General features: G+C 47.7%; 1 protein-coding gene across 4 annotated transcripts; it reads left to right on the forward strand.

Annotated features, from left to right (window-relative positions):
• The first annotated feature begins 1,082 nt into the window (after positions 1–1,082).
• Positions 1,083–10,539, forward strand: LOC129190359 (diacylglycerol kinase theta-like). 4 transcript variants are annotated; one of them, XM_054792976.1, is made up of 23 exons: positions 1,083–2,008; positions 2,674–2,753; positions 2,832–2,931; positions 3,021–3,106; positions 3,185–3,310; positions 3,391–3,550; positions 3,636–3,704; positions 4,365–4,465; positions 4,533–4,747; positions 4,826–4,904; positions 6,241–6,295; positions 6,376–6,476; positions 6,548–6,698; positions 6,775–6,813; positions 6,882–6,997; positions 7,294–7,445; positions 7,521–7,669; positions 7,734–7,909; positions 7,977–8,077; positions 8,169–8,315; positions 8,382–8,493; positions 8,566–8,718; positions 9,262–10,539. In XM_054792976.1, the coding sequence occupies exons 1-23, from the start codon at positions 1,822–1,824 to the stop codon at positions 9,364–9,366; spliced, it is 2,760 nt and encodes a 919-aa protein (XP_054648951.1). In that variant the 5' UTR covers positions 1,083–1,821; the 3' UTR covers positions 9,367–10,539. The 4 variants fall into 4 exon arrangements, with proteins under 4 accessions (XP_054648951.1, XP_054648954.1, XP_054648950.1 ...); XM_054792979.1 differs by having other exon boundaries at positions 1,084–2,008; positions 6,376–6,437; positions 9,262–10,538; XM_054792975.1 differs by having other exon boundaries at positions 1,085–2,008; positions 4,826–4,916; positions 9,262–10,538.
• Positions 10,540–11,574: the final 1,035 nt, after the last annotated feature.

An 11,574-nucleotide genomic window follows, 5' to 3' on the forward strand; every position in this document is an offset into this window, starting at 1 on the left:
GAATCAAGGGGCGGTGCGGGGGGTGGCGGTGGTGGGGGTAACGAGTAGGGGTAAACAGATTCAAATATCGAGAGCCTCGATACCAAAGGTAGTAGCAGTATCAGATCGATACTAGCTTGATGAGGCGAATATTTTTCATTTATCTTGTGTTTTTTTGGTCTTTTCTTCATTTAGTTATTCTAACTAATATTTTTGTTGTGTTGTTTGTTACACTGTTGATATTTATGTATTTATATATTGTTAAAAACTTTTGTTCTTGGGCACAGGAGGTCTTTGGATTTGAATGAGAGTCTTCTCTTTACTTATTTTGCACTCTTGATTGACATTGCTCAAAATATTTTACAGTATGACACAAAACTGAGTACACCCCTCACATTTCTGCATTTTTAAAAAGATATCTATCTTATGTATTTCACTCTACATTCAATTATTTTGAAAAGGTAAAGAGTATCAGTGTGGGTATTGACTATCCGACTGCTGTATAATACTTTGTATCGAATGAATACATAAATGAGCAGTATCGCCCATGCCGAGTAAGGAGGGGGAGGAAAGAAGGATGGGGAGGAGGTGAGAGAGGGGGAGGAGTTTAAGAAGGACAAACAGGTAGAATGACGTTTTATTATAGAAGAACGGGGCGTGGCTTTTGGGTTCTGACAAGGTAAACGAATCGTCAAAAGTATGCATGACGTCATGTTGTTTCATTTAATGTGACCTTTGATGCAGCTTCACGATTGCTTGTCTCATCTCTAGTTTAAAGATTATTGCCCCGCCCCCAGGTGTTTGTACGCCAACGAGGACATGCCATTCGGATCACGTGGTCTGAGAGGCGCCCTGCATAATTCTTCCCTCCAAAAGCGAGAAAATTGAAAAAGGCAGAAGTGTATATAAAAGTATATAAAACCCACCCCACCGATGTAGCGTTCAATTATTGAACAATAACTTGCAAATACAAAACCTATTTTTTAAGGTTTTGTATTTGCAAGTTATTGTTCAATAATTGAACTAAACTACACTGCCAGGAAGTGTTTTGGAGCTGTGGCGGAGTTACACTGACACCTTGTGGTTATGTCTAGTGAGTGCAATTCAGCGCCTGAAGACGCTCAATGGCAGGAAAAAACAGTAAACAACTTAAAAAGCGTAGCAGAAGTACATAATATGCATCATAAATACATTCTACATACATAGGACAACACTGTGCGGTTTTAAAGCGTAGCATCAACACATCATCACAACAAATACATCATATATTCATTCAGTGTCACTGTCATCACTATAACAGTTCAGCATTAAAGTAATCCAAACTAGATCGTTAAAGCGAACGACGAGAATGACTTCCATGAAGATGTGCCTTTAGAAAAGACAAAAGTGATGAGGAAACAGGATGTGAGCGAGGACAGGAAGGGAGGAAGGACATGAGACATTTAGGACACTCGCAAGGAGGCGAGGGAGGAGAGAAGAAAAAGAAGAAGTAGTAGTAGTAGTGAAGGTCCAAACAGAACACTTGTTGACAGGTTCTGGGCATGCTCGGTCGTACTGGCGTGCACGCCTCTCATTAACGCCCGCTGGCACAGCGGTGACGCGCGCCGGGGCGTCACGTGACCCTCGCGAGAAGGCGGAAGTCTTTGATCAGGACGCCAGTCGCGGTAGTGCACGAGCAAGGTTTCCCGGCGCGTATAAACTGGACGGGACCACGCCCCCTCCCTCCAAAAGGTGGGATGACGTCACGTATTGACCCACACGGTTCGGCGGTGACTCAATAATCTGTTAGCTTCGCAACTCGGCTGATGGACGTGGACATTTTGTAGAAGTTGCTCGTCAGACATGGCCGACTGTTGCCCAGCAGAACCGGAAGCCACAGACAGCCGGACTGCGAGCCCGCTGGCGGCCAAGACCCGCTACCAGAACCCAGCTCTGGGTCACAGCTTCAAGAGGGTCACGCTGACCAAACCGACGTTCTGTCACCACTGCAGCGACTTCCTGTGGGGACTGCTCGGCTTCCTGTGTGAAGGTACCGTTCGAGCTTGACCCTGTTTGGCAACCGTGTTGACAGTAGACGGTTTTGTCTTCAGGGACGGGGACGTCCTCAACACTGACTGAATTGCTATTTGTCCGAATGTTGTTGGCTGTTGTGTCTCACGTCTTCGTTTTGTCCTCAATATGTTGCTAAATGTGTTAATTGTGTTTACATTTTGTATCTAGATGTTTTCGCAGTGTGTCTAAATGTCCTCATAGTCTCAAGATGCCCTCATGATGTTTTCGTAGTGTGTTTAAATGTCCTTATAGATGCCCTCACGACAGTTTCCTGTCAAACTGGTCCTCACAAGACATACAATGCGTACTGACACACACACACACGTTCTGCCCAGTAACACGCCAGTTGTCCATCGTGTGTGTGTGTGTGTGTGTGTGTGTGTGTGTGTGTGTTGCTCTATGGTGAGAAACCGTTCTCTTGGTGTTCTTGTAGTTGTCATGGCAACAGAAGATGTGTGTGTCTATGTGTGTGTGTGTGTGTGTGTGTGTGTGATAAATAATAACAATCAAATGTGAAACAACATTGTTTTATTTTGAAATCAGTCTCGCTACATTAACTGCTAGTGACATTTGCTAAGCAGCTACAGCAGCAATGTGTCCCAGCTGCCGTCGCCATGGTGATGTGTGTTGTCGTCTCCACAGTGTGTAACTTCATGTGTCACGAGAAATGTCTGAAGACACTGCGCTCGTCGTGCTCCAGCATGGCGCCCTCTGCTGTGCGGGTGAGTGACGTTGTTGTTGTTGACGTCATGTGACCACTTGGTTGTTCACAACGGGGTGCCAACCTCCCTCACCCGAAGGTCCCCGTGGCTCACTGCTTCGGGCCGGACACCGGCAAGAGACGCATGTGCTGCGTGTGCAGGAAGCAGACGGATGGAAACGCCGCGCTTCGTTGTGAAGGTCAGCACATACCTGGGGGAGGGGGACGTTCTCTGCAGCCCTGCCACCAATGAGGTCGCAACATCTCCATGCTAACACTTGTGTTTCAGTGTGTGAGCTTCACGTGCACGCCGACTGCGCCGCCTTCACCTGCGCCGACTGTCGTGCTTGTCACACGGACGGGACTCGAGACCAGGTGGGCTTCCTGTCTTGAAAATAAAAACATGTCTTCCTGGTGTGTTCATGTGGTGCTGTGTGTACTTTGTGTCTGCAGGACACGTTTCACCACCACTGGCGGGAGGGCAACCTGGTGTCCAGCGCCAGGTGTGAGGTGTGTCGGCGGTCCTGCGGCTCCACCGACGTCCTGGCGGGAATGAAGTGCGAGTGGTGCAACATCACGGTGAGAAGCGGCCAGCAGAGAACATAAACTAGTAAAAAGTGAATTCCCGCTGCAAACTAGCCCTCGACTTGTCCCTGCAGTGTCACGCAGCATGTTACCTCAGTGTGGCGCCAGAGTGCACCATGGGACGTCTGCGTGGCATGATGCTGCACCCATCCTGCGTCCGCCTCCACTCCAGAAACTTCAGCAGGATGCACTGCTACCGCATCACGGAGGACAACGGCGGCGGCCATGATCTCGGTACACGAGAAGCTTCTGTTGACATGCTTTGCAGTAATCTGTAATATTATTTCACAATGACTGTGTCTTGTGTTGTTTCCTGTAGATGACCGCAGTGATGGCGACCCGTCCGCTGTGGCGTCTAAAGACAGTCAACACGCGACACCCGACTACGGTCAGCTCGACTTCCGTCTTAATTCAAATGAAATGAAAAAGCAGTGTTTTCCCACAGGACTACAATGTATCTGTGGCAATGGGTTTGGTGAGGGTGGGCACCTGATGTCATCAAATAATATGCATAAGTGTCCATGATGCAATTGCATGTCATTTTAATGTGATGCAGTGGGAGAGACAAAAACAGGAAAATCAAAACAAATATGTGTAGAACAACAAGTGTGCGTCTTTTCGTGTTTTTTTTAAATGTCACAAACAAGATGGAGACGCCCTAAAGCAGGACCCGCTGCTCGTTGAAAAGAGTGATATTGGCTTTCATGTTAGAATCTCCAAAAAAGTCCAATAACACCAGTCAAAGTTGCTACTTTTTGTCACTAAAAAGACACTCTTGAGGGGTCTGAATACTCGCTAAATTGGCAACACTGATCCCTCCTGTTACATCTTATCTGGCAGACCATGTGGTATGAGGTGTGTTAAGAAGCAGAGTTACATTGCCATCTACTGTACAGAGTTGGAATGACAAGCTATGTTCTCAGACAGTCCCGTTATAATGAGCGAGGGGAACAGGTAGCAGCAAGTCTATTTCAATGACTGTGGGGGAAACACTGAAAAGTTATTATTGAATGTGAGCAAACGTGCTAACGTGTGTTTTGGCGAGCAGGCAAACAGCTTCTGAAAGTCTTTGACGGCGACGACGCCCTCAAACGGGGTCACTTCCGCCTCGTCTCCATCGTCAGAGCCACCAGGAACGAGGAAGTTGTGGTCAGTAAACATGGAAGATGTCGGTCAGCATGTCAGCATGGTGTAAAGTGTCAGCGTCGTCCTGCAGGGGGCGGCGCTGAGGGCCTTCTACCTGCCAGATGAGCCACAGGACTACGAGCTGCAGGAGGTGGGTGGCCTTCAGCGTCTCCACAGCGACGATGTCCTGAACAGGAACAGCGGCCCTGACAACCGGAATTCCCTGAAGGACGGCGGCGACGCCTGGCTGCTGAGGCACAAAGGTTGCAACAATGAGGTCATCAAGGTGCACGGGGGCTGGCCCAGGTAATACTCTCGCTCTCCCGCCGACACTTACTCTCGCACCATGCGTCAACAGGAAGTCAACGTCAGCGTGTCTTTCAGGTCTGGAGCGGATTACATCGCCGTGTCTGTGTCCGAGGGTAGCACAGCTGCGTCCGTCCTCGCGGAAGTCAGCAAGCAGGTGGGGGTCCAGGTAGGGACCCGCCTTCAGCCTGGAAAGTTCTGGAATACTGATCAGAACGACACGCTTGAAAGTAGAACCACTTTAACTTGAACTCATTCAAGCGTATTTGAGTATCTTGTAACAATAATAAGTTTTTGGCTTGACAAGATACTCAGAAAGACGCTTGAATGAGCTCAACTTCAAATTGTCGAAATGCTTCTACTTTCAAGCTACTAAAAGCCCAAAACATATTATTATTATTATCATGGATTACAATTATAGTTATAAGTATTTATTATCATTAAATAATAATCAAATAACAATTAATTTTATAAATAAATGTTTAATAATAATTGCTATTTTGGTTTTTAGAATAATAATGATCATCATCGTCATTATAACAATTATATCATAATAGTAATATTCTTAAAATGATTCAATTGCAGTCATAATTGTATAATTACAAATATAAAAATTATGATGAGTAGAATTATTTTGTAATTATCATTATTTTTGTAGCTGTAATTATCATAACTCCTAATTATTTCATAATCATAATTACTACTAATGATTAATACGACTAAATCAAATTAATAATTATTATTATACTTAATTATGTGAAGTCATACATAATTATATCATTATAACTGTGATTAAGTATAAATGTGAAACGGTGGCCTAGTGGTTAGCATGTTTGCCACAGTTAGGAGATTGGGAAGATCTGGGTTTGAAACACTGTTGGCCATTTCTGGGTGGAGTTTGCATGTTCTCCCCGTGCGTGCGTGGGTTTTCTCCGGCTTCCTCCCACATTCCAAAAACATGCATGTTAGGTTAATTGGAGACTCTAAATTGTCCATAGGTATGAATGTGAGTGTGAATGGTTGTTTGTCTATATGTGCCCTGCCATTGGCTGGTGACCAGTCCAGGGCGTACCCCGCCTCTCGCCCGAAGTCAGCTGGGATAGGCTCCAGCATACCCACGACCCTAATGAGGAGAAGCGGCATAGAAGATGGATGGATGGATGGATTATATGACTATTATTCATTCTATGCCGCTTTTATAAATAAATCATTTTGTAACAATTATCATCATTATATTATTAATTATGGTTATTATTTAATAATCGTATAACATACTAATTGCTATTAATTATTCATACTACTTACTACTAAATAAAATCACTAATTTGAGAATGATTTAATTTCATAATTATTTTTATTATTATTATATACTTAATAATACAAATAAACATTATTATTATTACTACTGATGTGATTGATAAATATACATACTGTATAAATTATATTTGGATGAGGTTCTAAAGAGTTCTGGACTGATCCACGTGTCCTTCCAGGCAGACGACGTGACAGGATGTGACCTACAGGAAGTGTTCATGAGCAGCAAACAAGGTCAGTGACGGTGACCACTGGGTCGCGTGGCGCCACAAACTAAAGAGAGGGTCACGGCCTCTCGTCTTGTGTGTCCTCAGTGCAGAAACAGACGCTGACCCCGCAGGAGAAGCTTCTGGACAAGCTGCAGGAGATTCGGAAGGTCATACAACACGCGCGCATTCTAGCCGTTATGTTGTTTGTACGTGTTGAACATGTGAGCAGCCAGCTTTAGCATTAGCAACAACGGTTCTCCACCTGCGTCTGTGCCAGGTGTCACTGCGGCAGATGAACCAGACACGCTTCTACGCCGTGAAGAGGCGGAACCAAGCCGTGCAGGTGAGCCTGCTGATTGGAGGGCTGCCCCCACTGCTGACCAGGGAGCAGTACTGGCAGCTGATCCAGGATCATCTGACCACCAAGAGTGAGTGTTCACACAGCCATGACTCCTCCTCTTCACGCTGCCGTACCTTTTCCTTACATCTGCCCTCTCTCCGAAGGTCACCTGGTCTCCATCAGTCACGTCTACGCCAGCCAAGGTGACATGGTCGCCATGATGGCCGAGTTAATCACATGACTTCAAGCTTATGCGTGTGTGTGTGTTCAGGCGCCGTGGCACTGCAGATGTTGTGTTTCTCCGAGGCAGAGCGTGTCTTCATGTTGGCCAAAGACACGAGAGTCGACAGCAAGTCGCTCTGGTCGCTCGTCATCCCCGACATCGCGGTACGACACGCCCATGGTCATCATTTTAGCCTAAAAACCTGGAACGACATCACATGACAGAATCCACAATGCTGCACTTCCTGCTCTCGTGTTGGTCCTCCTGAGTGTGTGCATGTGTACCTAATAAACTGGCCATTGGCTTCTTTAGCCTCTTGTGGCCAGAAAGAGTATTACAACCTCTCAGTACAGGGTCACACAAGGTCGTGATAGGTCATGCGAGGTCATGAAGGTGATGAGGACCCAAACAGGAACATGAGAAAAACGATGTCCTCCTTTTTCTTCTTGTTTTCTGGCAGCACGACGAAATTAGCGAGGACGTGCGCCCCCTGCTGGTGTTTGTCAACCCGAAGAGCGGCGGCCTGAAAGGCAGAGAACTTCTCTACAGCTTCCGGAAACTTCTCAACCCGCATCAGGTTTTTGACATCTCCAGTGGAGGACCGCTGGCAGGGTGAAAAGACATAGTGGAGAACATTTAGGTTGCTTGGATGAAGTATTATTTCTAAAGAAACTAAAATCCCTGCAGCCTCCACACATTCCGGGACCTTCCAAGGTTCCGCATGCTGGTGTGCGGGGGGGACGGCACAGTGGGCTGGGTGCTAGGGGTGCTGGAGGCGGTCCGTCACAAACTGGCCTGCCGGGAGCCGCCTGTCGGCATTGTCCCACTGGGAACAGGTGAGAGAACATGCGGGTCTTCCTGCGGTCCGTGAAGGTCTCAGCTGACAGGTCTCTGCTGCAGGTAACGACCTGGCCCGAATCTTGCGCTGGGGGCCGGGTTACAGCGGCGAGGAGGTCGCCCACATCCTCGCCTGTGTGGAGGAGGCCGAGGAGGTCCTGATGGACCGCTGGACCATCCTGCTGGATGCGCAGGTCGTCTCTGAAGACGGCAAGGAGAACTTCCTGGAGCCGCCAAAGGTCCGCTGAAGTCCCCGGCTGAAAGTTCAGAGAACATTCCGGTGTCAGCTGATGTTTGTTCCGCCAGATCGTCCACATGAACAACTACTTTGGACTCGGCATCGACGCCGAGCTCAGCCTGGACTTCCACCTGGCCCGCGAGGACGACCCGGACAAGTTCACCAGCAGGTACCACCCCCGCGTCCGCTTCCTGTGAACGGATAGGATGGACTTGCGTGTCGTTTGAAGTCACGTGGCGAGACGCTCTGCTGGCTGACAGGTTCCACAACAAGGGCGTGTATGTGAAGGTGGGCCTGCAGAAGATCAGCGCCACCAGGAGTCTGCACAGGGAACTGCAGCTGCATGTGGACGGCCGACACGTGCCACTGCCCAACATCGAGGGTCTCATCTTCCTCAACATCCCCAGGTCAGAGCCCCGCCCTCCTCCCCGTGTCCGACTTCATGACGTCACTCTGCCCTTGTGTGTGTGTAGCTGGGGCTCCGGTGCTGACCTCTGGGGGTCTGAGGTGGACGCTCGCTACAGGAAGCCAAGCATCAATGACGGCATGCTGGAGGTGGTGGGGGTGACGGGGGTGGTGCACATGGTGAGTGACCGTGTGCCTGCCTGACCGCTTAAAGGGACAGTACCTCATTTTCCTGTGTATGCGTGTTTGCAGGGTCAGGTGCAGAGTGGTCTGCGTTCAGGCATTCGGATTGCTCAAGGGACTTACATGCGTGTGACGCTGAAGAAGGCCTTCCCAGTGCAGGTGGACGGAGAACCTTGGCTGCAGCCTCCAGGTCACATCATCATCTCAGCTGCTGGACCAAAGGTGACTCATGATCGTCCTATTCTCTGTCATAGTGTCTCAAATGGCCAACCTGAATTTGGTGAGTGCTAAAGTGTTTAGGTGTTAAAGTACTGTACTTGAGTGCTATAGTATCAAAAGCTGCTGGTGTGTTGTGTATGTTTTGACATATTTCTTAAATATATCTTCTCCTGTTCACTACTTTGCACCGCTACGGTTTGCTCCTCAGCCACCGTTATGTCACACAAGTCCCTCCGCTTCTGCTACGTAGCCAAGATGGTGGCTACTAAGGGTGACAAGTGTCCCAAATGGCACACTTCCATATTTACACTTACACTGAGTAAGTGTAAGAGTGCATAAGTGCGTTCAGACTGAGAAGTACGAGAAAATGCACTGTTGTGATTGTGATATTTGTGAGCCAGGGTGAACAGGTAGCGCCAAATCTAAAAAAAAAGAAGTTTAAATATTAAAAAAAGTAGTGTCAAATCTATCTGTGGCGAGCCTCCACAGATAAACGAATGTCTGGGAAACACTGACATTAACTTGAAGATTGTGCACGCTCTGCAGGTGCGCATGTTGCGGAAGTTCAAACACAAACAGAAGAAGTCGGCGGGTGGCGCCAAGGACGGGCGCTCTGAAAGCTCCGCCTCCACAGACGGCGTTCAGCCGTGAGAGTGGTGCTGACTTGCAAGGCGGACACCGTGGAGGTAACCAGGAAGTATGTAACGCATGCGACGTCTCTGCGGAGACGCTGTCGCGTTACTGCGGCCATGATCCAAGTCAAACCTTCATCCAGGTGTTGCCATAACGTGCTGCTGATGTATTTTACTTGACGCTAATGAACACACCTTGCTCAAGAGTGTCCAAGACAAGTTAGCTTACTTTTTTTTTTTACAGTAGCTAAACTGCCGACGCTAATCTTTATGGACGAGACCAAGTAACAGCTGAGAGTAGCTAATGTTAGCCTAGCCTGTGAGCTAATGTACTTGAAAACTATGTGTTGTTTACATGACAGCTACACCGTTTTATGATGTTTAGCTTAGCGTGTTAGCCAAGTGGTTTTAAAAACTGCTGTTGAAAGTCAAAGGGAGAAAAGCATTTTTTTTACATGATAAAACTCTTCTGTCAAGTGTTTCAAAAAGTGTTTGAGTTAAGTGGGTTCCTTGAAAGCCTTCTTTTCTACATGAAGTTTGTCAGCGATACTTCCTGTACGCATCTTGTGTGTGTGCGAAGTGTGTGATGACTTCTTTCAAGTGCAGTGACATCTCGTGCTTTTTCCCTGCCAACACTGAGAGTCAGCTCACTGATCACATGACCAGTCGCCAAGAAAGGAACATTTCATTGCTTGGTGACACACTCGGGACATGAAAAACTCGATTGCGTGTCGTCACAGGCGGTGTTGTGTGGCCCGTTTTAATGTGACAAGTGTTGCTGCTAATGCTAACTTCCTTAGCGTGTAGCTTGACCTGCTGCTTCAGTGTAAAAGTGTCTTTAGTCGTGCTTTCATGACGTGATGACGTGCTCCTCTTACGTGCCTCCAGACGTCTGTAACGTGACTTGTGCCAAGTGTCGGTTGCACTAAATGTTTCACAAACATTCAGGTATATGTCTGTATAGATATATAAATGTACACGTGCTGACACTGCAGCCAATAAAGTTCACATAGAAACCTCTGTTGTTTATAGTTGAGTTAAAGAGAGTGCTACCGTGTATGACCAGCAGGGGGCAGAATGCCAGCAAAACGCCGTCTGCTAGGGGTGGGCTGCAAATGTTTGTGTCGATGTTATACCAAGTACATACAGGGCCAGTATTGCCGATACCGATACTTTTTACATAAAAATCTTCAAGATTATGATTTTGTATTTTCGAGAGTTTTACTGTCATATGTAAGGGCTAAGCTACGTGCTCGTTTGACTGCATTTGTCATGGGCACTGCTGAGGACTACAAAAAGGCCAGATATGACCTGAGGAGGTCCATACAAGAGGCCAAAAGACAGTACAGACAGAAGCTGGAGGGCTACTATTCCACCTCAGACCCTCGGCGCATGTGGGCGGGGCTCCAGCACATCACAGACTATTGACAGCGGAGTAGCGTAGCCACGTCCAGCCAAACCACACTTCCAGATGAGCTGAATGAGTTCTATGCCCTCTTTGACACCCAAACTCCTGATGAGCAGAGAGGGTGGCTGGACTTGGGGCGCACACAGGACTCACCTCTCATGGTGACATCAGCTGATGTGCGCAGGGTTCTGAACAAAACAAACCCACGAAAAGCAGCAGGCCCAGACAACATCTCAGGCCGTGCACTTCGGGTTTGCTCATCAGAGCTAGCTGATGTGCTTGCTGACATATTTAACCTGTCGCTTGCACAAGCATCTGTACCGACCTGCTTTAAGTCCACCACCATAGTGCCCGTACCCAAGAAGAGCAACGTGACCTGCTTGAATGACTATCGCCCTATAGCACTCACTCCTATTGTTATGAAGTGCTTTGAAAGAATAGTCATGACCCACATCAAAAAGAGCATCCCGGCAACTGTGGACCCTCTACAGTTTGCATACCGCCAGAACAGGTCCACGGATGATTCAGTCAACACTGCCATCCACACAGCCCTTTCGCACCTACAGGGCCAGGACACATATGTCAGAATGCTATTTATAGACTATAGCTCTGCTTTTAACACAGTCAGCCCCCACAAACTCACAGATAAGCTCCTCACACTTGGCCTGTCTCCCTCCCTCTGTAACTGGGTGTTTAACTTTCTAACAGGCAGGCCCCAGTCAGTCAGAGTCCACAATCGCACATCCAGCTCAAGAATTGTGAGCACTGGGACCCCACAGGGGTGTGTGCTGAGTTCGCTCCTCTACACGCTCTTCACCT

The sequence above is a fragment of the Dunckerocampus dactyliophorus genome, chromosome 11, assembly GCF_027744805.1.
Source record: "Dunckerocampus dactyliophorus isolate RoL2022-P2 chromosome 11, RoL_Ddac_1.1, whole genome shotgun sequence".
Lineage (NCBI taxonomy): Eukaryota > Metazoa > Chordata > Actinopteri > Syngnathiformes > Syngnathidae > Dunckerocampus > Dunckerocampus dactyliophorus.